The sequence below is a fragment of the Somniosus microcephalus genome, chromosome 25, assembly GCF_052327205.1.
Source record: "Somniosus microcephalus isolate GS21.2 chromosome 25, FLI_Smic_1.0, whole genome shotgun sequence".
In the NCBI taxonomy this organism is placed as follows: Eukaryota; Metazoa; Chordata; class Chondrichthyes; order Squaliformes; family Somniosidae; genus Somniosus; species Somniosus microcephalus.
Genome location: NC_141011.1, coordinates 28227491 through 28254146, shown reverse-complemented (window position 1 = coordinate 28254146; position 26656 = coordinate 28227491). Strand labels below are relative to the sequence as shown.

Here is a 26656-nt window from a genome sequence, read left to right as displayed (position 1 = left end):
GCACAGCAGTTATCATGGGTGACTTTAATCTACATATAGATTGGGCTAACCAAATTAGTAACAATACTGTGGAGGAGGAATTCCTAGAGTGTATACGGGATGGTTTCCTGGACCAATGTGTCGAGGAACCAACTAGAGATCAGGCCAACTTAGACTGGGTATTATGTAACGAGAAAGGATTAATTAGCAATGTTGTTGTGCGAGGCCCCTTGGGGAGGAGCGATCATAATATGATAGAATTCTTCATTAAGATGGAGAGTGAAGTAGTTGACTCAGAGACTAGGGTCCTGAATTTAAATAAAGGAAACTACGATGGTATGAGGTGCAAGTTGGCTAGGATGGATTGGGGAATGTTACTTAAAGGGTTGACGGTGGATAGGCAATATCAAACATTAAAGATCGCATGGATGAACTACAGAATTTATTCATCCCTGTTTGGCATAAAAATAGAACAAAAAGGGTGGGAAAAAGCAGCAAAACTGAGGATTAGGAGCAGTTTAGGATTCAGCAAAGGAGGACAAAGGGATTAATTAAGAGGGGGAAAATAGAATAGGAGAGTAAGCTTGCGGGGAACATAAAAATTGACTGTAAAAGCTTCTATAGATATGTAAAGAGAAAAAGATTGGAGAAGTCAAGCGTAGGTCCCTTGCAGTCAGAATCAGGGGAATTTATAATGGGGAACAAAGAAATGGCAGACCAATTAAATACATACTTTGGTTCTGCCTTCACAAAGGAGGACACAAATAACCTTCCAGAGATGTCGGGGAACATAAAGTCTAATGAGAGGGAGGAATTGAATGAAATCAGTATTTGTAGGGAAATGGTGTTAGGGAAACTGATGGCATTGAAGGCCGATAAATCCCCAGGGCCTGATAATCTACATCCTAGGGTACTTAAGGAAGTGGCTCTAGAAATAGTAGATGCATTGCTGGTCATCTTCCAAAATTCTATAGACTCTGGAATAGTTCCCATGGATTAGAGGGTAGCTAATGTAACCCCACTATTTAAAAAAGGTGGTAGAGAGAAAACGGGGAATTATAGACCGGTAAGCCTGACATCGGTAATGGAGAAAATGCTAGAGTTCATTATAAAAGATGTAATAGCAGAGCACTTGGAAAACAGTGACAGGATCGGACAAAATCAACATGGATTTACAAAAGGTAAATCATGCTTGACTAATCTACTGGATTTTTTTGAGGATGTAACTGGTAGGATAAGGGAGAACCAGTGGATGTGGTGTATTTGGACTTTCAGAAGGCTTTCGATAAGGTCCCGCGTAAGAGATTGGCGTGCAAAGTTAAAGCACATGGGATTGGGGGTAAGGTACTGACTTGGATAGAGAACTGGTTGGCAGACAGGGAGCAAAGCGTTGGAATAAACGGGTCTTTTTCCGAGTGGCAGGCAGTGACTGGTGGGGTACCGCAGGGATCGGTGCTAGGACCCCAGCTATTCACAATATATATTAATGATCTAGACGAGGGAACTAGATGTAATATCTCCAAGTTTGCAGACGACACAAAGCTGGGTGGGCGTGTGTGCTGTGAGGAGGATGCAGAGAAACTCCAGTATGATTTGGCCAAGTTTGGTGATTGGGCAGATGCATGGCAGATGCAGTATAATGTGGATAAATGCGAGGTTATCCACTTTGGTGGCAAAAACAGGAAGGCAGATTATTATCTGAACGGCAATAGATTGGGAAAAGGGGAAGTGCAACGAGACTTGGGTGTCCTTGTGCACCAGCCGCTGAAGGTAAGCATGCAGGTGCAGCAGGCGGTTAAGAAGGCAAATGGTATGTTGGCCTTCATAGCGAGCGGATTTGAGTACAGGAACAAGGATGTCTTGCTGCAGTTGTACAGGGCCTTGGTGAGACCACACCGTGAGTATTGTGTGCAGTTTTGGCCGCCTTATCTGAGGAAGGATGTTCTTGCCATGGAGGAAGTGCAGCGAAGATTCACCAGACTGATACCTGGGATGGCAGGAATGACGTATGAGGAGAGATTGGGTCGATTAGGCTTATATTCGCTAGAGTTTAGAAGAATGAGAGGGGATCTCATTGAAACTTATAAAATTCTAACATGACTAGACAGACTAGATGCAGGAAGGATGTTCCCGATGGCGGGGAAGTCCAGAACCAGGGGTCACAGTCTAAGGATAAGGGGTAAGCCATTTAGGACAGAGATGAGGAGGAATTTCTTCACCCAGAGAGTGGTGAACCTGTGGAATTCTCTACCACAGAAGGCAGTTGAGGCCAACTTATTAAATATATTCAGGAAGGAGTTAGATATATTTCTTAAGGCTAAAGGGATCAAGGGATATGGGGAGAAAGCAGGGACAGGGTACTGAATTTGGATGATCAGCCATGATCTCATTAAATGGCGGAACAGGCTCGAGGGGCGGAATGGCCTACTCCTTCTCCTATCTTCTATGTTTGTATGCACTAAATTGAAATTAAAGTAAAATCCCCAAATTTTGGTTCCTCCTCATGATGCATACTCACCTGACTAAAGTGCAAATCTGGCGCCAGCCTGGGGCGCCATTGCTATTTATTCACTCAGGCCTGGGCCTGCCTGTTTTCATTTGATGGGCCCGACATCCAACGTAATTAGAGGCGGGGTGACGTGCTACGCACAATGACGTCGGCGGCCTTATTTGCATGTCCTGCGCGGTCTGACTGACGGACCTGTGCTGCCCTCCTGAGGGCGGAACCTGCACAGAGTGTCATCCTGAGTTAGCTTGCGCCGCTGGTTACCAGTCTAATGCAAATTTACGGGTAGTCAGGGGCAGAAAGTAAACAATCTGCCTCAGCCCCCAACTCAGAAGTGCGTCCTGCTCTCTAGCAATTTCATGGCCAGAATTCCGAGTGAGATTGCTAATTTCATGTCAACTACTACCAGATTAGTGCAGTTTTGTGTTGTGTGTGCCTATCTATTAGGAACTGGATTGAGACAGCCCAAATTAACTACACACAGGACTATTATAGCCAGTAGTCAGAGAGTGTTTTTAACCCTTGTTTAGAAGCACACTGCTGGTATTACTTTATATTCACTAAAATTTGTAAGAATCCTAAATCAAAAAGGGAGATGTTTAGGGTCTTGGGTGGTGCAGATAGGATAAAAAATGGCCTTTCATCAAATAAGTCTGATTTAGATCGACACTCTAGAGTTAGGGGCTGAGGCAGATTGTTGGGGAAGAAACTTTGAAATGAACAGATTTATCCCTCTGTTAAAATAGTGGAAAGAGGAAAGTCATAACAAAAGGTTTAAATGTTCATGTGCTAATATCGGCAACAGTAATTCTTAAGTTTAAATGATTTCAGCTGTTGTCTCCTTAGGAAGACAGAGTTCCAAGTTACTGGTCAGAGGTAAAGTCAAGATGGTCAACTATCTTCTTGGGCTTGCGCCCGAGCACACGGCAGGTGGAGCACATCAATAGTCCACTCCACCTGGACCTTCGTAACGTGCCCGTATTTCTGGTCAGGGGTCATTTACATGCAGAAGGTACGTCCAGGTATGTGTGGCATCTGCTATTGGGTGCATGGCCACAATGCCTGAGGAGGCTGAAGATGGGGAAACAAGAGGCCATGACTCAGTGTAGGGTTTGTATGACACTGATGTTTGGTTCACACGCCATCCTATATACTCTCAAGTACTAACACACAAGCTGACATGCATCTGTAGCACCAGGTGGTGTGAACCAGTGGCTCAGTTGGTAGCATGCTCGCCTCTGATTCAGAAAGTTGTGGGTTCGAGTCCCACTCCAGAGACTTGAACACAAAAATCTAGGCTGACACTCCAGTGCAGTACTGAGGGTGTGCTGCACTGTCTGAGGAGATATTAAACTGAGGCACCATCTGCTCTCTAAAAGATCCCATGGCACTATTTTGAAGAAGAGCAGGGGAGTTATCCTGGGTGTCCTGGCCAATATTTATCCCTCAATCAACATCACAAAAAACATTATATGGTCATTATCACATTGCTGTTTGTGCAAGCTTGCTGTGCGCAAATTGGCTGCCGTGTTTCCTACATTACAACAGTGACTACACTTCAAAAAGTACTTCATTGGCTGTAAAGCGCTTTGAGATGTCCGTTGGTCATGAAGGGCGCTATAGAAATACAAGTCTTTCTCTTTTTAGGCAGATGTTCTCAGGCACTTTTCCTACCAGTTTCTTCTGTCCCTGCAGATATGGCACACAAATGAGAAGCAGGGTTCTCCCTGGGCCAGACAACAAGCACCTCACCTTGCACCACATCATTGTATAGGGTGAAGTTGCCTACCTTCTCAGTTGGTGATGCCAGGGTTCCAGATTTCCAGGACCCAACTTTTAAAAGGTGAATGCTTTCCGAGCAGAGCAAAAGAGGTTGTTGAAGTCATTGGAGGATCTCCACATAACTTTCAGTGTATAGCAGCAAATGTGGAGGAGTTCATGATGTGTGGGGTGCTCAAGCACAGCATGAACAGCATACAGTCAACCTTGGAAGGAATAGCAACTCCAGGGCCAACTGCACCACAGCCCCTCACAACAGAAACCGTTTTAAATGCTTGAAGCTTGACCATCAGTGGTTTGTTCTGACAGAGTTGGGGAGCCATTAGAGCAGGCAGTCAAGCATAACACATGCTGTTAGGAAGAGGGCTGTAGGGACATAGGGGGAAAAATTCAGTTGGTTGCGCCTCCCGTTAGCGCCTTAAGAGGGCGCCAAGTGGGGCGCAAAGCAACTAGAGGCCGGGCACGGCGATGTTTGTGCCGCTTGAGAAATTAACTAGACATTTTGTGGCGACACTAAACACTACCACCACGATCTCCTGCGCCAGCAGTTTGTGACATCATTCGAGTGCGCAACGCCCCGTTAGCGCCCCGGACCAGATATTGAGTGGCGCCCCCTGCCTTACCGCCTGCCGCTAGCAACGACAGGTTGAGGGGAGCGTTATGCTGTCAGAAAGGGACTGGGGAAGTGCTATTTAAAGACGACCAATTCCTGCCTTTTTTTGTCGGTGACATTTTTGCACCACGCATTCTGAGAGAGAGAGAGAGACTTCTGGAGAGATTCAACGCTGTGAAGGAGTTTTGAGTACTGAGCAGAACTTTGCAGATTTATTTGGACTTGCCCTTCCTTGCTTCACCAGCGCTCTGAGGTAGCGCCTCGCTCCTCGGCCTTTGCGCCTTAAGACAGGTGTGAAGCGCCTGATTTAGCGCTCCAATCACCTCCAGGGGCGATAAAAGCCAACTTTGTTGTCGGAGGCGATAATTAGCGCCAGGCGCTAAACTTTGAGCACCGCCAATAATGGCGCCCCAAATGGGGCGATACCGAATTTTTCCCCCATAGACTCTTCACCTTTGGATTAATAAGTTATTTGTGTGCATCAATGATTGAGTCAGCTGTTTTATCCCAGATGTGAGTATCACAAATGTGTAGACGAGAGGAATTGTGTTGATGAGAGAGAAGGACAGTGGTGTGGCAAATGTGGGGATCCCGTTTTTATTTACAGTGAGTGGGAAGATGTATTTGGAGTGGCAAGGCCTTTCTGCCAGTGCTCAAAGGGCCTTGTGGGACTACCTCCTTGTCTTCTTCAATGGACCTTCGCCATTTCGGTGGGGTCCATCATATGGGAAGCCCAGGCACCCACTGAAAACAGGCACACACCTCATTATGAAAATGAAACTCCAATTACATATAAAGGACCCCAATGCAATTTTGGATGTCCACTGGGTGCAGTGTTAAGCCCCATCCAGTGGAACTATATGTAGAACGGTGTAATCAGTGGCCCTTAAAGGGACTGCGGGAGCCTACACTAAAAGGTACATTTTTGAATGCTATTTACGTAGCCAAGAGGAGCATGAATAATCTTCCTGGCTCCACAAAAATCGTCCTCCCTTTAACAGAATTCGGCTCGCAACGCCCACCTTATATCCAATGGACTTGGACACATGAAAATTTATCCCTTGAAACTTTTTCAGCCTGCAGAGTCCAGGAATGCCACGTTTATATGGGGACAGCTTACCTCTTACCTGCAGCCAGCAGAAATGGAAGAAATGCTGGTCATAGGTAGTTGTGACATCGCCTTCCTTCTGGTGCACTGAAGCACACCTCACCCAGGTCTCACCGCAATGGCATCCACCCTCATAGGCATTTTCTCTTTACCTATCCACTTCTGTTTTACACTTATCCCTCACTCCATCTATAGAATCTGTCTGCTTGCCTGTACATTTAGTCTCTTCTCTCTTCTCTCACGTTTTTCCAATGCTATCAGTCTCTTGTTTGCGTCACTTTTTAGTTCTTTGTTTTTTTCTACCTTCCTGAGGGACAACCAAGCTGACCTTTCTCTTTCTTTCAGGATGAAATTGAACTTGGTTACTCGGAGGCTCCTCACAAAAGTTTCCCTGTTGTACTGGATTCTCCTCGAAATCGCGGACTGACGAACTTTCCCTACAAAAGTCTCCTGGTGAGGCACAATGTTTCTGTGCTGTGACTTTAGAATAACTGTTTTTATTGCTTCAGTCTTCTCTTCAGCTCTCCTATGGTACTGAATCTCGTTGGGGTCATGCATTCAGCTTGTACCTTACCAGGTGGTCATTCTTCATTTATGACCTTAGGCAGTGATGTTAGTAGGCTATTTTATGACCCCATCTAGCTTTAATATTTACAGACTGATAATTAGTACGACTGTTGCCTTCTAAACTACATGGCCATTAGCTTCAGTGATGTTAGTAGGCTATTTTACAGCACGGGACATCATAGGCTTACCCAATCATCTCCTCAGGTTGATACGGTTGTCAACTCTGGACCTATTCCTGGTGTAAGACAGTCCGAAACCAAATATGGTTTGCAACAACAAATCTGTTTATTTTGTTCGACCAAGTCCTGACACACATGTCTTTGAGCAGTAGACATACAGAGAAATAAACGATAATACCACATTTCCCCAGGTAGACTTTGTCGATCCTTTCGATCCTGACTCTCTCTACAAATTGTTAAGGAAAGCTTAAGATCTTTATAGGTCATCTCTCACGAACACAGTCATTGCTGATGCATTATGGCATGACAAGTGTTATTGTGAACAAGACCCCCAGAAATGAAATATTTCCTTCAAAACACCAGAGCTGCAATTTTTCCTCTCGATGCGGCTTGGGGGCGGGACAGCTGCCTTCTGGGTTCCAGTCCCGCCCCCAACGACGTCCAACACGATTTTGTGTCAATTGGCCTTGTTAAGCCAGCGCAGCGGGCTTGCTGGCCAATTAAGAGAAAGCCGGTGTCAGATGACGTCAGTTGATGACGTGTCATCTGCCGGTTTTCTTAAAGGGGCCACGCACAATTTTTTTTTGACAGCTGATTTTTCAGTGTTTGACAGCATTGAGGTGCTGCAAACACTGACAATCACTGTACAAAGGTGAGCCCTTGAACCCAGGCTCTCCAGTGACTCCCTCTTTAGGCTAGAACAGATGGCAGCTGCAGGTGAGGTTACAGAAGCTATCTGTCACTGGTGAGAGAGGTTCTCCCAATGAGGTGGGACTACAAAAACAATTCAAAACTTGTCACCTACAGAAAAGTCTAAATACATTAAAAATGATTTTCCCAACATTTTCTTACCTCTGAAACTCACCAGTGTACCATTGCATCCTTCACACCACTTCTGCAGCTGTCATCAATGCAGAAACATTACAGTAGACCCACAGCATGCCACACTTACCTGGCGTGGTGTCCGGACGTCAGGAAGCCCACAGTAGACCTGTCAAAATTGCAAAAAGTCTCTTAACTGCCTGTTAACAAGCAGTTAAGTGCCGATAATCCTCTTCCCGCCGCTAGGTGTCGGGTCCATGGGCAAATCGGGGACTCGACACCAGGGAAGATTGTTTGGAGGCAGGATGACCGCGTGTTTCCGACCCGCTGTCAATCTTTGCGATTTTTGCCAGATGTCCTGCCTCCAAACACGCCCCCTGAGCGCCGGCAAAATTCCGGCCCAGATGTCAACTTGTTTACCATTTAGGATGCAACATACATCCTGAGCTCCAGTGCCCCACTCCCTATCACAAGACTGCCTTGGCCACAAAAATAAGTCAACAGGTATGAATCACACATGCTGCACTTTCAGCAAAAACTAAATAGCAGTCAGCTAAATTGTACCCTGACACATTAAACCCTAAAGCATCCTAGGCATGAACAACTTTTAACCATTTCATTATCTCTAGTTACAGTAAACATCTGCAAGCTATCTATAAGTAAAAAGAAACCAAAAACTTTAATCATATGAGATTAAACCAAATCCTATGTATAAGAATAGGGTATCTTACACTGAAGGTTTCATCACATGACTTCCCACCATCAACCGCCTCGTCCCCAAGCTTCCACAACTGGTTGCCCAACACGTCTAACCTTGTAAACATGCCGATTGGAAAGCGAACAGACTGTTTATTACCCAATTGGATGATTTTTGACCGTCAGTCATACAGCCTTTTTTCCCCATCTCCCATATTATAACTAATAAATGAAAGTGTACTAAGAAAATGAAAAACACATTTTGTTTAATGCCCCTAAGATTTGTCTCCTGGGTTGCAGTGCTAAGGAGATTAATATTTAATTCCTAGAGACTCCAGGGCAATCCTGGAGGGTTGGCAACCTCATCAGTGGACCTTCACATGCAGGTTCACTTTCCAGAGAGCGTCACTGGGTAATCATCAGGAGTGCTTGATGGGAGAGTAGAGAGAGCTCCACTCTGCATCTAGCCTGTGTTGACCACGACTTGGGAGTGCTAAATAGGGATAATACAGGATACTTTGCTCTGTATCTAACCTATCCTATACCTGATCTGAGAGTGCTTAATTCTGTTAATAGGGTTAAAAAGGTAGGGGGAAAAAATCCCTTCCTTTCTCCTCAACGAACACAAAAATTCATCGAAAATGTATTTTTAGTGAAATCTGACAACCTGATTCTCATCTTTGTCACTGTTATGAGTACAGGAATAGGAGGATAGAACAGATGAATGCGTGGCTGGAGAGATGGTGCAAGACGGAGGGCTTTCGATTCCTGAGGCATTGGGACCGTTTCTGGGGAAGGTGGGACCTGTACAAACCGGACGGGTTACACCTCAACAGAGCCGGGACCAATATTCTCGCGGGGAAGTTTGATAGTGCTGTTGGGGAGGGTTTAAACTAACTTGGCAGGGGAATGGGCACCAGCATATAGGAGTAGAAAAGACGAATAAGGTGCATAAAAGAGTGAGCGTGTTGGATAATACTAGAGAAGACAGTACTAGAGGCGGTAGTAGTACTATATTAGATAGGAGCAGACTAAGAAAGACTATGAAAAATTCAAAAATGAAGTTTAGAATGCATGTACGTAAACGCACAAAGTGTGGTGAATAGGTTGGTGAGCTACAAGCACAATTAGCGTAATATGATGTTGTAATAACGGAAACGTGGCTTAAAAACGGTGAGGACTGGGCACTTAATATTCAAGAGTACAAGGTGTTCAGAAAAGATAGGGAAGGAAAAAAGGGAGGTGGGGTGGCAGTGCTGATTAAGGAAGACATTGTAATGTTGCAAAGGGAGGATGTTTTTGAGGGGGCAAGGACAGAATCCATTTGGTTAGAGATGAGGAGCAAAAAGGGTATGATCACTCTATTGGGGGTATTCTATAAGGCTCCAAATGGTGAGAGGGAGGTAGAGTTGTAAATCTGCATGGAAATCGTAGAGATATGCAAGAGCTATAGAGTGGTGATATTGGGGAACTTTAATTACCCAAATATCGATTGGGATAATGCTAGGGTAAAGGGAAAGGAGTGGGAGGAATTTCTGAAATGTGTTCAGGAGAATTTCCTTGACCAATATGTTCTTGGCCCAACTAGGAAGGAGGCATTGCTGGATCTGGGGCTGGGGAATGAAGTGGGCCAGGTCGACCAAGTGTCTGTGGGAGAACACTTGGGTACGAGTGATCATCGTATCATAAGATTTAGATTAGCAATGGAGAGGAGCAAGGAACAATCTAGAATGGAACTTGTAAACTGGAATAGGGCTAACTTCAATGGGATGCGAAAGGATCTAGCCAGGGTAAAATGGAACCAAAGACTGACAGGAAAAACTGTAACAGAACAATGGGTGATCTTTAAGGAGGAGATGTTCCAAGTACAGGCTAGGTACATTCCAACAAGAGGGAAGGGTAAGGGAACCAAAGCAAGGGCTCCTTGGATGATGAGGGAGATAAGACAAGATGATGAATCAAAAAAAGAGGGTGTATGATGCATGTCGGGTGAATTCTTCAAGGGAGAACCAGACCAAATACAGTAAGTTCAGAGGGGATGTGAAGATGAAAATAAGATTGGCAAAGAGAGAATATGAAAGTAGAATGGTGGTTAACATAAAAGGGAACCCAAAAATCTTCTACCGGCATGTAAACAGTAAGCAGGTAGTAAGAGGCGGGGTGGGTCCGATTCAGACAAAGAAGGTGATATACGCTTAGAGGCGCAGGGCAAGGCTAGAATACTTAATGAGTACTTTGTATCGGTGTTTACTAAGGAGGTGGATGATGACAAAATATCAGTAGAAGTGGAAAAGGTAGATGCAATGGAAGGGGTGAAAATTGATAGACAGGATGTACTAGAAAGGCTGGGTATGCTTAGAGTGGACAGGTCGCATGTGACACCATTGTTCAAGAAAGGGTGTAAGGACAATCCTAGTAACTACAGGCCAGTCAGTTTAACATCAGTGGTGGGTAAAGTTTTATAAACAATAATCAAGGACAAAAATTAACGGGCACTTGGAGAGGTTTAAGCTAATTAAGGAGAGCCAACATGGATTTGTAAAAGGCAGATCGTGTTTGACTAATCTAATTGAATTTTTTGATGAAGTAACAGAGAGGATTAATGAAGGGAATGCAATGGATGTTGTCTACATGGATTTTCGGAAGGCGTTTGACAAAGTACCACATAGAAGGCTGGTTAACAAAATTGAGGCTCATGGAATAGGTGGGTCAGTGGCACCTTGGATAAGGAATTGGTTTAAGGACAGAAAACAGCAAGTTGTGGTAAATGGCTGTTTTTCAGACTGGAGGATGGTAGACAGTGTTTCCCAAGGGTCAGTGCTGGGACCACTGCTTTTTTGATATATATATATAAATGACCTGGATATTGGAATACAGAGTAGAATTTCTAAATTTGCCGATGACACCAAACTTGGGGGTGTGGCTAACGGTGATGATGATGTCAATCGACTGCAACAGGACATAGAAAGGCTAGCAGAATGGGCAGATGGAATTTAATACAGAGAAGTGTGAGGTGATGCATTTTGGCAGAAGGAACAGGGAGAGGCAATATACACTTAATGGCACAGTTTTAAAGAGTGTGCAGGGACCGAGGAACCTGGGAGTTAATGTGCATAGGTCCCTGAATGTGGCAGGACATATTGAGAGAGTGGTTAACAAAGCATATGGGATCTTGGGCTTCATAAATAGGGTTATTGAGTACAAAAGTAGAGAAGTTATGCTGAACCTTTATAAAGCGCTGGTTAGGCCAGAACTGGAGTATTGCGTCCAGTTCTGGTTACCACACTTTAGGAAGAATGTGAAGGCCCTTGAGAGGGTGCAGAGGAGATTTACCAGAATGGTTCTGGGGATGGGGGATCTTAGCTACAAGGACAGGTTGGAGAAGCTGGATTTGTTTTCATTAGAGCAAAGGAGGTTGAGGGGTGATTTGACAGAGGTGTACAAGATTGACGGGTTTGGATAGGCTAGACGGGGAAAGGCTGTTCCCACTAGTTGATGGTACAAGGACTGGGGGACACAGATTTAAGGTTTTGGGCAAGAGATACAGGGGGGAACGTGAGGAAAAGCTTTTTTACACAGCGAGTGGTGATGACCTGGAACTCGCTGCTGACGGAAGTGGTGGAAGCGAAGACACTCAGGCCTAGAAATTCAGTAAGGCGCCGCCAGCTTTGCGGCCAGTTACCGCCTAAAGAGGGCTTCTGCGCCAATACAGGAGTTTGCGCTGATATTCAGCGCAGCGGTAATGGCGGCGGTAGCCGTTGGCGCTGCGCCGGCACCGATGACGTCATCGGTGTGCGCAGTGCCCCGGTTCCACCCCGATACCGGCCCGATCCCCATATTTAGTTGCGGCCGCCTCTTCCGCAGCGGCCGCAAACAGCGACTAGAAAACGGGGCCGTACTGTAGCCTTAGTGGGGCGCTTTAAGGTGGAGGTGCGGCCGGCCGCTTTTTCGGCGGCCGCCTGCCCGCACCTCCTTCCCCGGCCTCCTCCACCCACCCCCCGCGGCATTGCCGGCTGCTTTCCGCGAACCCTGCACTTCTCCGTGATGCCGGGCTCATTTGCCGGCACTATCCAGCGGCGATCTCCCCGTTGCAGGCACCTCCCCCTTAAGAGGAGGAGGCCTGCAGTACCGCAGCCTGCCGCTCCGCAGCGGGTGGCGCAGCGGCGCCTAGAGCGCTGAAATTCAGTTTCAGCGCCCCAAGCGGGGGCGGGCACACCCTGGAATAGCGCCCGGTTCCGACTTGGGGCGCAAAAAGTGAATATCTGACGGTCCCAAATGGCTCCGCGCCCAGCGCTAACTTTTGGGCGCTAGCCAGCTGGCGGGGCCATAGTGAATTTCTAGGCCTCAATGTTTTCAAGGGGAGACTCGATAGGCACTTGAGAGAAATAAACTTGCAGGGCTACGGGGTTAGAGCGGAGGAATGGGACTGACTGGATTGCTCTACAGAGAGCCGGCACAGACTCGATGGGTTGAATGGCCTCCTTCTGTGCCGTTATGACTGTATGGCTCATGTTGTATGATTTGTCCAGGTGGATTGAATGATTAGACTGCACTGAGGCTAATGGCCATGTAGTTCAGAAGGCAGCAGTCGTACCAATTATCAGTCTGTAAATATCAAAGCTAGATGGATATAAAACTTGGTCGTTAATGAGCTAATTTTCTAAAAATTGGTAATTTGAATACCATATTTTCTATCATTGAATTTTTGTCCAGGGCCCGGATTTTGGACATGTAACCAGAATATCTGATCAGGTCAACAGCCTGGACTCCTTTGGGAATCTGGAGGTCAGCCCTCCAGTCACAGTGAATGGAAAAGAATATCCATTGGGAAGGATTATCATCGGAAGCGCTTTTCCCACGTAATGTTATTTTCTTCATTTTGGGGAGAGGGAGACCAAGGTGAAGGGTTCTTGCCCCTCTCCTGGGGTACATTTCTCAGGTGACCGTACCTTGACCTAGTAACTATGCTTTATCCGTGAGCCTAGATGGTGAGAGTCAGCAGGCTCTTTGATGTGCCCTAATGACCCAGTTTATTTTCCTAAGTTCAGTCTTGCATCAAGCATTTCTATTTTTTGAAGTTACTTTTAATTGGACAAACATGAAGCTCGGTCAGCCTTCAAATCGAACATTGAATCACAATTCTCAATCTGTACATTTTTCTCTCTGATACCTGCTTCCGTGTGCAATGTATTGCATTTTATGCCAAAGTGCCCTGCCCAATGTAACAGGGCATCTGTTGGGTTGACACAGACTCCTAGCAGTGTATTATCAGAAATGTGTGAATTCATCGACTGAGCACCAGGTATAAAAACAGAAAATGATGGAAATACACAGGGGGTTGGCCAGCAACTGAATTCCTTTTTTAAAATGTAACGCTTTCGGGGTTTGGGACACTTGTCTGGCCTGTACCCCGCCAGTGAGGCCCATGTGACTTAGTGGAGGACAGCACGCCTCCATTCATAGAATCGTTACAGCACAATAGGTGGCCATTCGGCCTGTCGAGGCCATGCCAGCTCTCTGCAAGAGCACTTCAGCTAGTCCCAATCCCATGCCCTTTCCCCAGAGCCCTGCAAATGTTTTTCTTTCAGGTACTTATCTAATGCACTTTTGAAAGTCACGATTGAATCTGCCTCCACCACCCATTCAAGCAGTGCATTCCAGATCATAACCACTTGCTGTGTAAAAAGTTTTTCGTCATGTGCCTTTGGACCTTCTGCCAATCACCTTAAATCTGTGTCCTCTGGTTCTTGACCCTTCTGCCAATGTAAACAGTTGCTCTCTATCTACTCTGTCGAGACCCCCCCTGATTTTGAACAGCTCTATCAAATCTCCTCTCAATCTTCTCTGCTCTAAGGAGAACAATCCCAGCTTCCCCAGTCTATCTAGGTAACTGAAGTCCCTCCTTACTGGAACCAGTCTTGTAAATCTTTTCTGCACCGTCTCTAAAGCCTTCACATCCTTCCTAAACATCGGTCACTAGAATTGGACACAATACTCCAGTTGTGGCCGAACCAGTGTTTTATAAAGGTTCATCATAACTTTCTTGCTTTTGTACTCTATGCCTCTATTTATAAAGCCCAGGATACCGTATGCTTTTTTAACCACTTTCTCAGCCTGTCCTGCCACCTTCAACAATTTGTGCACATATACCCCCAGGTTTCTCTGTTCTTGCACCCCTTTAGAATTGTACCCTGTAGTTTATATTGCCTCTTCTCGTTTTTCCTACCAAAATGTATCACTTCACATTTTTCTGCGTTAAACTTCATCTGCCATGTGTCCGCCCATTCCACCAGCCTGTCTATGTCCTCTGGAAGTCTATCCCTATCCTCCTCACTGTTCACTATATTTCCAAGTTTTGTATCATCTGCAAATTTTGAAATAGTGCCCTGTACTCCCAAGTCCAAATCATTAATATATATCAAGAAAAGCAGTGGTCCTAGTAGCAATGCCTGGGGAACACCACTGTATATCTTCCTCCAGTCCGAAAAACAACCATTCACCACTACTCTCTGTGCCCTGTCACTTAGCCAATTTCGTATCCATGTTGCCACCGTCCCTTTTATTCCATGGGCTTCAACTTTGCTGGCAAGCCTATTATGTGGCACTTTATCAATTGCCTTTTGGAAGTCCATGTAGACCACATCAACCGCATTGCCCTCATCAACCCTCTCTGTTACCTCATCAAAAAATTCAATCAAGTTCGTTAAACATGATTTGCCTTTAACAAATTCATGCTGGCTTACCTTATTTAATCCACACTTGTCCAAGTGACTATTAATTTTGTCCCGGATTATCGTTTGTAAAAGCTTCCCCACCACCGAGGTTAAGCTGACTGGCTTGTAGGTGCTGGGTTTATCGTTACACCCTTTCTTGAACACGGGTGTAGCATTTGCAATTCTCCAGTCCTCTGGCACCACTCCCGTATCCAAGGAGGATTGGAAGATTATGGCCAGTAGCTCCGCAATTTCCACATTTACTTCCTTCAGCATCCTAGGATGCATCCCTTCTGGACCTGGTGACTTATCTACTTTAAGTACAGCCAGCCTTTCTAGTATCTCCTCTTCATCAATTTTTAGCCCATCCAATACCTCAACTACCTCCTCTTTTCTATGACTTTGGCAGCATCTTCTTCCTTGGTAAAGACAGATGCAAAGTATTCATTTAGTCCCTCAGCCATACCCTCTGCCTCCATGCTTAGGTCTCCTTTTTGGTCCCTGATTAGCCCCACCTCTCCTCTTACTACCTGTTTACTATGTATATGCCTATAGAAGACTTTTGGATTCCTTTACCAGTCGCCACTCAAATACGGATTTCCAACTGTGCATCAAAAGTAGGAACTTTCGGCTTAGTGAGTTCCTGCCCCTTGCCCATTATTTGCATTAAGCGGCAGACAGAAGAACTACCATTTACAAGGCATTGAGGAAACTCCCCAACTGCACAGTTTCTCTGGGCTCCCACTGGAGCTACAGTGGGAGACTAGTGGAACCCATGAAGAATCTAAGTGCCCAGGTTTGAAAAGAAGGCATTCCTGCCCTGTGTCCACTGCCTCCCCGCATCTCCCCATTGATATGAATCTTGTGATTCATGTGGAAATGACTTATGAAATTATACTGGGCGGCCTGCTGGTGGCGCTGTCCAGGGAGAGTATAAATACTCGGGCATGGGCCCAGCTTGCTCAGGACATTCTTTAACAGGAACTAGTGAAGGACACAACTAGACCTCCATATTGAAAAACAGTTGATTAAAGCTTTGTTTAATACTTACCAAGTGCCTAGTAGTATTCGTACATCACCCACCTTGCCCTCTACCTATGCAGAGAAAGTGTCCAGCACACAACAGGCAGCTAGCAGCCCTTTATTGCTTGCTGGCACCCAAAATTGTGGGGCTGGTACTCCCAGCGTGTAATGAAATGACCCCGTAACACCAGTAAATTATGCAAATAAGCTGACCTTGCTTTATATGGTGAGGTCAGCCCATTTGTGCTCAGCTATGTATAGCACCTGTGAGGCACCTGCATTGATTGTGTGTTGCATGCGTAGCATTATCGATCCACTAAGTCTTTCCTTTGTGGCTCAGATCTGCCCTGGTATTTTCTGAGGATCTGCTGTCTTGATCAGCAGGTCAAAGCTGCTGATTGCAGACTGGCATAGGTGCCCTTGTGAAACTACAGGGGAAATTGGTACAAAGCATAAATGAGCAATAATCATGACAGAAATTAATTCATCCGAAGTAGAAAATTTCCAACAAGTTTGGTTCTCTGGCCTGAGTTGGTTCTCATTCCTGGATCTAGGTTTTCGTGTTAATTTCAAACAGCAGATGCCAAGAGCTCAGAAGTTTGAAAGTTTTGTTCTTCAAATCTTGAAGATAGTTAAAAGTGAAATATGTATTTTTTTTATTTATTGCTCTAGTACTTCTGAAGGGAGAAACATGACAAAGGTCATTCGGGACTTCCTGTACGCTCAGATAGTGCAGTATCCTATTGAGCTCTTCTCTGACTGGTTGAATGTAGGTCATGTGGATGAGTTCATGACCTTTGTTCCAGCCCCTGACAGAAAGGTAACCAATATAATTCTACCAAGTGACCAAGATCAAACTGCTGTGTGTTTATTTTGTTGTTTGTGGTATATTCTGAAAGTCTGTGTGATTAGAGATAATGGAGTTTTTCTGATGTAACTTTGATGCAAGATCTGCGGAAACGGTGTAAACAGCATTTACGTGGTTTCTCCAGGACTTTTGCAAATCTTAAACCGAAGTTATGGTGGACAATTGGGAGAAGCCCCATGGAAATTCAACCCCAGTGACACTGACAATAGAGGCAGGAAATGTGTAAACTATGAAAAACAAACACTGAATACAGCAACCTGAGGCCCGGGGCAACTGGAAGAGGGACTAAAAGGGCTTCCATTGGATTCCTCTTCTCAGTTCTCCCATGTTTCAGCTGGTTAAGGCAGAGTGTAGTTCTCCCTACATGATCCCAAGTCTGTCAAAGTGACAACAGATAGCCTGTTCCACTCTCACAACCCAGGCATCTTTGGCAGCAATCTGCTCATTCATTCTATCTCTCACCCACTGCACACTCCTCTAGCTCACTCTGTACATTCCAAGGGGGAGATCTGAGCTTGTGTTTTGGAGGAAGATGATTAAAGGCGCAGCCACCAATGATGGGGCGAAGGGAGGTGGGTGCAAAGAGGCCAGAGTCAGATGAGTGATGCAGCTTGCCAGAGGTCTGAGCCATTTTTATGGTCCGGATTCATTAGAATAATATTGGAGCGTTGGTTCAACTGCAACATGCTCAGATCTATTGGGAAATTCCTGAGGTGATGGTGGGAAGAAAAGCTATTGGTAGACATGGTCTGGCTACTCTTAGATAGGTAAGACTGGAACCAAGCAAGGGCATTCCCACCAAGCTGGACAACAGAGGAGAGATGTTGGAGAAGGATGGTGTATTCAAACTGTCAAAGGCTGCAGTAAGGGCGAGGAGGATAAGGAGGAATCATGATGACCAAACTCTGGTCGGTAGTGAAGTTGGAGAGATGACGTCCCCTCCCACTATTTCATGTGAATGCAGGGGGAAAAAAGACAAAGTAACACAGTGGGTAGATCAGTCAGGATGCTCTGCTGAGAGAAAGTCCGTTTTTGAATATCAACATTTGCCCTGTTTTCCTGCAGGGTTTCCGGCTTCTCCTGGTCAGCCCTGATGCCTGCTGCAAGTTGTTCACGAAGCTGCAGCAAGGAGGTCACGGGGAAGCCCAGATGTTTGAAGGTGAGTTTCTTACCAGCTGTAACATTTCAGTAGCAGACGTGAAAGTCAATTGCTGCCTTGCACTGAGCCTAAAGCTACATAATGTCCACCAGGCAAAAGTGTGTGCTCTCTGCTGGTGCATGACTCAGTAAAATGAACGTAGATCCCCTTTGAATATGTTTGTATTTGATACATTACACATTATGTATAGAAATAGCAATCCATAGTAGCTATTTGTACCATGATCATGCAATGTTGGCAAAGAGCAAGAGAAACACATGGATTTGTGGCTTTGATTGCCTGCATTAGTTCATGATGTTAATCAGATAGGGGACATGCAGAGTGGGGGCCAGGTGCTTTCCCACAGATGGACCACTTTCCAGGCACCTTTCATGAGCCAGTACAGGAAGCTTCGCGATATCCGGCACCGACGGGACCGAGCTGCTGCCGATCTATCAAAACTTCCGGATAGACCAGCGCTAATGTTGAAGGATACGGAGGTTTTCATCTCCGTATCTGACAACAAACACTGTTGCTTAGCAACAGCTTGTAAACACTCGGCCCGTACCTTGGAAGCATCTCTGAAGCTGTTGCTAAGCTACAGAGACGCTTTCCAGAGCCTGACTGTTAAAAAAAAATGCTAGGAGAAGAAAAAAAACCTAACCAAAACGGCTGCTGATTTCTGCCATTAGATCGAGGTTTCCGGACATACAACCTCCGGATAAACCAAAGTTTCCTGTATGTCCTAAAGTGTTACTTAATTGAGAGGGCTGATAAAACAGAAATAGCAGAAACATGGAGGGGGGGAATCAGGGGGTGCATTTGGTGGCTGGGAATTTTTTCGTTGACAGCGGATAGGGAACCCACTGTCAACCCGCCTCCACGCTAATCTCCCAGATGTCGGGTCGGTCATCGCTGAATACACCCAAAACCAAGCAGCAGGGAAGGCAATTTAGATTATTAAGAGCTTACTAAAAGGCACTTAAAAACTATTTTAAGCTCACCTTTAGATTTTAAAAGTTTGTCAATGGCTTTCCCACTCCTCAGGGATCACGTTAGGTAAGGAGGTTGGGTGTTGTGTCAGCATGATATGCTTTCTTAACTTGACAGCTGCAAATGGTCTATAAAAGCTCCCATTTCATAGTTGTTCACTTTCCAAGGTTAGAAGCTGTTGCTTACTGTAGTTGGAAGACAGATTGCGCTTTATGCAGCTTGCAAGTGTTTGGAGCAAACTCTCTATCCAGTGTCACCTCATTGGAACAACCTCTCTCACCATTGACAGATCGCTTCTGTCATCTCAACCTCACCTGCCATCTATTCCAACAGCATCGGTGCCCTTGAAAAAACTCACCTTGGTCCTCATAATCCCACCACGATTAGCCCCAACACCAGCAGCGCCAACAACACCAACCTTCCCCGCAATCAGCTGGTGCTGCACAGGACACAGGGCATCAGCACCCAGCCACACTGCTACCTGAGACGCCAGGGATGGCCTCACCATAGCCGGATTTACTTCACTTGACGCTGTACACCCTGGCTGCCACATGATGCGCTAGGTTGGCACAACCCCACACCAACACCATAAAGCATCCCTACAATTCCCAAGCCATTCCTTTCACACTCATCGCCATTGCGGGGAGTACAGTTATGTCTCGCCATTCACTGCAACTCACTAAACCATTTCCAAAGGTGCACACAAATCTGTCCAAGAATGCAAAGTGCTGAAAATAAAGATTTCAATGTTTGACAGCACATTAACAGAAACTTCACATGAACATTGGCTAAATCACCCAAGTGCCTACCCTTGTGTTGTTACTTGGTATGATTGGACTAGGATGAGGGTGAGTGTGAGAGCTGGCTAGTGAGATGGGGAAGTAATAATGTAGATAGAGAGGGATGGGTGGAGGTGCAAGGTAAGTTGGTGTAAGGATGTGCAGGAGTAGGGTAGGGACGGCAGAGTGATGGCGATGTGATGAGTTGCAAAGAAGGATGAGGTTGAATGTGGTTTTGCAGTAACGTTTCGTGATCTACTGCGATCATTGAAAGGTTTGCGCCATTGCAGCCTGGTCCTCCTAATGACATCCCTGCTTGTGTCCTCCAGGCTGTGTTGATCTCCTGGGGAGGTCTCTTCTGCACATGGGAAGGGAAGAGGACCTCCCTGCGTGCTGTGACTCCCTCCATAAGCATATGAAGGGAGTTATGGGAGAGCCTGGGTGCAGGCGTGCACCTCTATGCAGTACCTCAATGCTGTAGAACTCTGACAGCAGAACTGTCAAAATCAATGTGTGCATGGTCCCTTTAAGGAAACTGACTGATGACGCGTCATCAAGTGACGTCATCAGACCCGCTTCCTTCAATTGGCCAGCAAACGCGCTGGGTGGACTTACCAAGCCCAATCAGCGTAAAATTCATTACACAGAGCGGGCTGGAGCCAGCAGCGGGGTCATACCCCGCCAATGGACCTGGACCTGCCTCGGTAGGCGAAATCGCGGCCATGGTGAATTGTACATGGTCAGGTTTGAGAGGTGTACAGCAAACAGAGAGTAGTGGTGAACTGGAGGAAGGTGTACAGTGGTGTTCCCCAGGGGTCAGTACGAGGACCACAGCGTTCCTTGACATATATTAATGACTTGGACTTGGGTGTACAGGGCACAACTTCAAAATTTGCAGATGACACAAAACTTGGAAGTATAGTGAACAGTGAGGAGGATAGTGATAGACTTCAAGACAGACAGGCTGGTGAAATGGATGGACATGTGGCAGATGAAATTTAACGCAGAAAAGTGTGAAGTGATACATTTTGGTAGGAAGTACGAGGAGAGACAATATAAACTAAAGGGTAGAATCCTAAAGGGAGTGCATGAACAGAGAGACCTGGGGGTATAAGTGCACAAATTGTTGAAGATGGCAGGGCAGGTTGAGAAAGCAGTTAAAAAAGCATACGCGACCCTGAGCTTCATAAATAGAGGCATAGGGCTGGATTTTATCAATGGAGGCGAGTAGGAGGCGGGACTCCCACATTTGGGGTTGTAGTCCCGCCTCCATCGAGTTGTGGCCAACCCACTCAATTTTCCCTTGATTGACCTTGTTGAGCCTGCCAAGCAGGCTCAGCAGGCCAATTAAGGGCCACCCGGCAACAGGTGACATGACAGATTGACATTTCATCTGTCAAGAGCTTTTGACAGATGAAATATCAGCGTTTGACAGCCCTTTGAAGCTGTCAAACACTGACAATCTGTACTCATTATTCTTTCCTCTCAGGCTGATTTAGAGATCTCTCCAGAACAGAAAGCAGAGGCTACAACTTTTGACAGCTCGCGGCCATTCTGCTTTCTGTTCCGGTGAGATGAGGGACTCCCGAGACCTGAAGGAAGGAAGCCTGCATTAGTAAGTAAAGGTAAGTAAAACTTATTTCAACACTTTACACACACCAAACACACTTACCTCTGCACGCATGCACCCATCACTCACCTGAACACCGGACATCTCGAACCCTCCAAGCCCTTCAGCCCGATAGTCCGCCTCGCTAACTTGGTGTGGTTTGGAGCCGTCGGGAAGCCCACACTTCAGGGATAAAAATAGGGATTAGGCCAAAAACTGCCTGTTAACTACCTGTTAACAGGCAGTTAATTGGCACTAATCCCCTTCCCGCCTCGGGGAGGCGGCTCCCAGCACAGGTCGGGTACCCGCCTCCTGGGAAACGGGCATGGAGGTGGGTTGGGGGCGGGAAGGGTTCGTGCCCCCCGATTCTGCAATTTTAACACCCCACACGCCTCCAGTCTAGCCGCCATGGCCCAGGGAAATTCGAGCCCACAGAGTACAAAAGCAAGGAGGTTATGATGAACCTGTATAAAACACTGGTTCCACCTCAACTGGATTATTATGTCCAATTCTGGGCATCGCTCTTTAGGAAGGATGTGAAGGCCTTAGAGAGGGTCCAGAAAACATTTACGAGAATGATTCCAGGGATGAGGGACTTCAGTTACGTGGATAGAATAGAGAAACTGAGATTGTTCACCTTAGAGCAGAGAAGATTGAGAGGAGATTTCATAGAGGAGTTCAAAATCATGAGGGGTCTAGATGGAATAGATAGAGGGAAATTCTTCCCATTGGCGGAAGGGCCGAGAACCAGAGGACGCAGATTCAAGGTGATTGGCAAAAGAACCAAAGGCGACATGAGGAAAAACTTTTTTATGCAGCAAGTGGTTAGGATCTGGAAAGCGCTGCCTGAAAGAGTGGTGGAGGCAGACTCAATCGTGGCTTTCAAAAGGGAAATAGATAGGTACCTGAAGGAAACAAATTTGCAGGGCTACGGGGAAAGGACAGGGGAGTGAAACCAGCTGAAGTGCTCTTGCAGAGAGCCGTCATGGGCTCAATGGGCCGAATGGCCTCCTTCTGTGCTGTAACCATTCTATGATTCTATTCTATGATTAATTGATGGCTGGAACTGTCGGTCTCACAAGTCTCAATGTAAAGTGAATAAGGAGATATTCGAGGAGTCAGCTGAATAAGAAACAGTAATTTTGCTTTTGTGTTTCTCAACCAGGTGCCAAGAAAAAACCGGTCAAAATTAATGAAATCCTAAGCAATCAAAAACTGCTGGAAGATAATGCTTATGTACAGGTGAGTCAATAAGATATAATAATGTAATGTAATTGTGTTCTTGTGTGAAAATTATTGCATAACTATTTCAAATTCTCTCTGCCTTCCTCTCAGCAATGCATTGATTGGAACCGAGATATCCTGAAGAGGGAATTGGGATTGGATGAAGAAGATATAATTGATATTCCTGTGTTGTTTGAGTTGAACACGTCATATCATGCAGCAGAAGCATTCTTTCCAGATATGGTAAGTGAAAACTGGTGAGGGTGGCTTGATCCCAGCGTCTGCTTGCTGGTTGCTCAGATCTGCGCAAGAGCAGCCATTAGAACTTATCCCCACAGGGAGATGCCTGGTATCTGCTCATCAGCACGTCTGCAGGAATTGAGGCTTGTTGCGATAAATTACAAACATAATATGGAACCCATTTTGTGAGTCAACTATGAGAAATTAATTGTCAGAATGGGTATTTGTTTTATCTACCTTCTACTCCTCCTTCAGTTTTATTTTGTCCATTTTCCACTTGATCATTTATCCTTTTTCTTATCATCCATTGTCTTTCATTCATTTATCTCCACTCACTCTCTTTCTCTTCCTGGTTACCTTATGTGTCTCTCTTCTTTGCCTCATACTTCTTTCTATTATTATCATTCCGACTGTTTGAACGTGCTAATGAGTAAAAGGACGGTTTCTGTCTGTGCCCCTTTAGGTAAACATGATAGTCCTCGGCAGATACCTGGGTATTCCAAAGCCATTTGGACCTTTGATAAATGGAAAATGTCCACTGGAATCTGCGGTGCGCTCAGCGCTAGAACCACTCGGCCTGGATTGTAACTTCATCGACGACTTTGCTACCTATCACCTGATGATGGGTGAAGTTCACTGCGGCTCGAATGTTCGTCGCAAGTCATTTGCTTTCAAGTGGTGGAATATGGAGATGTAATTACCAGTTACTATTGCCATAAGTAACGAAACATTGCTTTAGTTTTAGTATGCTTTTGCACAGCCTTGATAACATGCAACCTGCTGACAAAAGACTAGCGCCTAACGATATGCGGACATTGGCATGCAACCTGTGCCATTCAAACACCTCCAGTCCTATAGTCTGATCTCAGGGTCTGTAGTTCACTCAGTTTCTCTTCGAATTAGTTGAATTTTTAAGCGAAATAAAGCCTGCTGCTGACATTCCTGTGGGTGTCAACTCAGATGTCGCTTTGCAAAAGTGATCATTTTCATTTAAGCCAAGTAAACGACAGCAACGTGCATTGATATAGCAACTTTTAATATAGGAAAACATCCCAAAATGCTTCAGAGGTGTAATAAAAAAATCATAATGGCACAGGTTGCATGACACTGCTAGTATTGCTAGTTCCTTTGTGTTCAGTAGATACTGATGACCTAGCTTTCACCATCTTGTGAGGGGATGAACTATTGATTGAAAATTTTAACTGGAAATGTGTAATAATTTTTTATTATATACCTTGACATTACAGCTGAGCTGGATACTGTCTTCACCTGACATTTTTGCACACAATGTTTACCAGGAGTCACTGAATAGATGATTTATGGTCCAGCAACGCCTCGATTTAAAATTTCACATCCTTGTAGTCAAATCCCGCCATGGCCTCGCCTCTCCTTATCTATGTAACATCCTCCAACCCTACAATCCTCCAAAACCTCAGCACTCCTTCAATTCTGGTCTCTTGCGCATCCCCGATTTAATCACTCCACCATTGGTGGCCGTGTCTTCAGCTGCCTAGGCTCTAGAATTCCCTCCCTAAACCTCTTTGTCTCTCTCTCCTGCTTTAAGATGCTTTTTAAAACCTACCTCTTTGACCAAGCATTGATCACCTGTCCTAATATCTCCTTAGGTGGTTTGGTGTCAAATGTTCTAGAACACTCCTGTGAAGCACCGTGGGACGTTTTACTATGTTAAAGGTGCTCTATAAATGCAAGTTGTTGTTGTGACCCAGGGACATTGATACCAATCATAGGGGGAAAAATTCAGTATTGTCCCGTTTGGGGCGCCATTATCGACATGCGCAAAGTTTAGCGCCTGGTGCTAATTATCACCTCCGACTGCAAACTTGGCTTTTATTACCCCTGGAGGTGATTGGAGAGCTAGATCAGGCGCTACACACCTGTCTTAAGGCGCAAAGGCCGAGGCGCTACCTCAGAGCGCTGGCGAAGCTCATGTGATGTCAGTCAGCAATGGAACACAGACACAATGGCGCCGGCCAGTTCTTAAAGGGGAGGGTCGATCTTGCTCTCCATCCACATCCTGCTCATTGCAGCCTTGAATCTCGGCCTGGAGAGACCTGTACATCAAATCTGCTGGAAAGAACAATGGAGAGGCCCAGGGAAAGAGCTCAGAGTGCAGACCTCACAGTCTCTTCTAAATTGATACAAGGGCAAATCAAAATGAACCTGCAAAGTGCTGCTCAGTACCCAAAACTCCTTCACACAACGTTGAATCTCTCCAGAAGTCAGTCTCTCTCTCAGAATGCGTGGTGCAAAAATGTCACCAACAAAAAAAGGCAGGAAGCAGTTGCCTTTAAATAGCGCTCCCCCAGTCCCTTCCTGATTGCAAAACGCTCCCCTCAATCTGTCATTGCTAGCGGCAGGCGGTAAGGCAGGGGGCGTCACTCAATATCCGGTCCGGGGCGCTACCGGGGCGTTGCGCACTCAACTGACGTCATGATCTGCCGGCGCAGGAGATCGTGGCGGTAATGTTTAGGCCGCCGCAAAATGTCTACTTAATTTCATGAGCGGCGCAAACATCGTCGCCCACGGGCACTAGTTGCTTTGTGCCCCATTAGTGCCCTCGTAAGGCGCTAACAGGAGGTGCAAACCAACTGAATTTTTCCCCCATAGTGCTTTAACGCTGCCTTAGCTAATATCAGCTAATTCAGCACAAACCAGCGATTGAATTAGGAATTTTTTGGTCTGTGTGGCACAGTTCCTTAATTGGGTAAATGTATTTTGTCTTCAGAGGATCGTGTATAATTCTAATAGGTCAGGTAATCCAGTGGATTGATAACAAAATACACAATGGCATGGCAGGACTTGCGTTTAAACTTACAGTTCTCCATGGCAAGTTTCTAATGTTGTTGAAGGGAGTTCCAGGTGCAGGATGCTTCCGAGAATGAGCTCAGTCCTGTGATGGAACTCTTTTTATCTTCTAATGAAACTCTAATTCCAGGCCAGACTTTGAGGCCCATACATTGGCTTTTATTTCCAGCCGAGACTCTATAGCTCCGGTTTAATCCTTACAAATGAGAGGTCTAGGAAATCTCCTTCCTCATTAATGTAAAATGGAGCATTTCCATTTCAAGGTGACCCAGATTGTAAACAATGGCACAAATGCCTTGGGCACTATCCAAGAGACATTTCCACCAGATAGACCTTTGTTAATCTGTAGTGGGTCTCTGCAGTGAAACTGCTCTCCAGTGATGCTATAGTCGGTTTGTCCATTGAAAAAAATGATTCTGTTTGATTGTTATATTTTTGCTGCACCATAGCGTGGATATACACAAAACTGCACAAGAAGGTAGCTGCAAAAAGTGTGCCAAAGCCTTGCCAAGCTTACTATACCTCGGTGTTTAGTAGATTAAAATAATTCATTTGGTGTAAATGTACTACTGCAGACTTTAAAGGGTTGTTAATGTGTATTGCAAGCAATAAAGATTTACTGAAAATGTTTACTACTTTACTACTCACAACAAAATATTTCTGTTTGGTCAATATAAACTGCAGCAACATATCTGTCCAAGTATATTTATTGGTTGCAGTAAGAGATCTGAATACCAGGGCACAGAAAATGTTTCCACTTTTTCTGCGTGTTTGGGAGCACTGGTTTGATGCAACCCAGTGCTTTCTGCCCAGAGGGAAGGGTGAAGGGGTGAGCTGAGCCTGCCTACCCTCATGCACTAGTTATGAGGTGTGGAGTGTGGTGTCATGTAGGAAAATCTAAAGGATGAAAAATACACATTTGATATTTTAATTAAATAAGTGAGGAATAGGAAATAACTGCAAAAAAAGCTGCTAAGTTTCTAATATTTATTTT

General features: G+C 45.4%; 1 protein-coding gene across 1 annotated transcript in view; it reads left to right on the top strand.

Annotated features, from left to right (window-relative positions):
- Positions 1–26297, top strand: part of LOC147100575 (protein-arginine deiminase type-2-like) — a 59014-nt gene extending 32717 nt beyond the window's left edge. Inside the window, exons 11-17 of the mRNA XM_085966967.1 lie at positions 6331–6438; positions 12963–13108; positions 16658–16805; positions 17919–18012; positions 22538–22614; positions 22708–22839; positions 23300–26297. Coding sequence (XP_085823093.1) covers positions 6331–6438; positions 12963–13108; positions 16658–16805; positions 17919–18012; positions 22538–22614; positions 22708–22839; positions 23300–23533 — 939 coding nt within the window. The 3' untranslated portion in view covers positions 23534–26297. The remainder of the gene's footprint in view (positions 1–6330; positions 6439–12962; positions 13109–16657; positions 16806–17918; positions 18013–22537; positions 22615–22707; positions 22840–23299) is intronic.
- Positions 26298–26656: the final 359 nt, after the last annotated feature.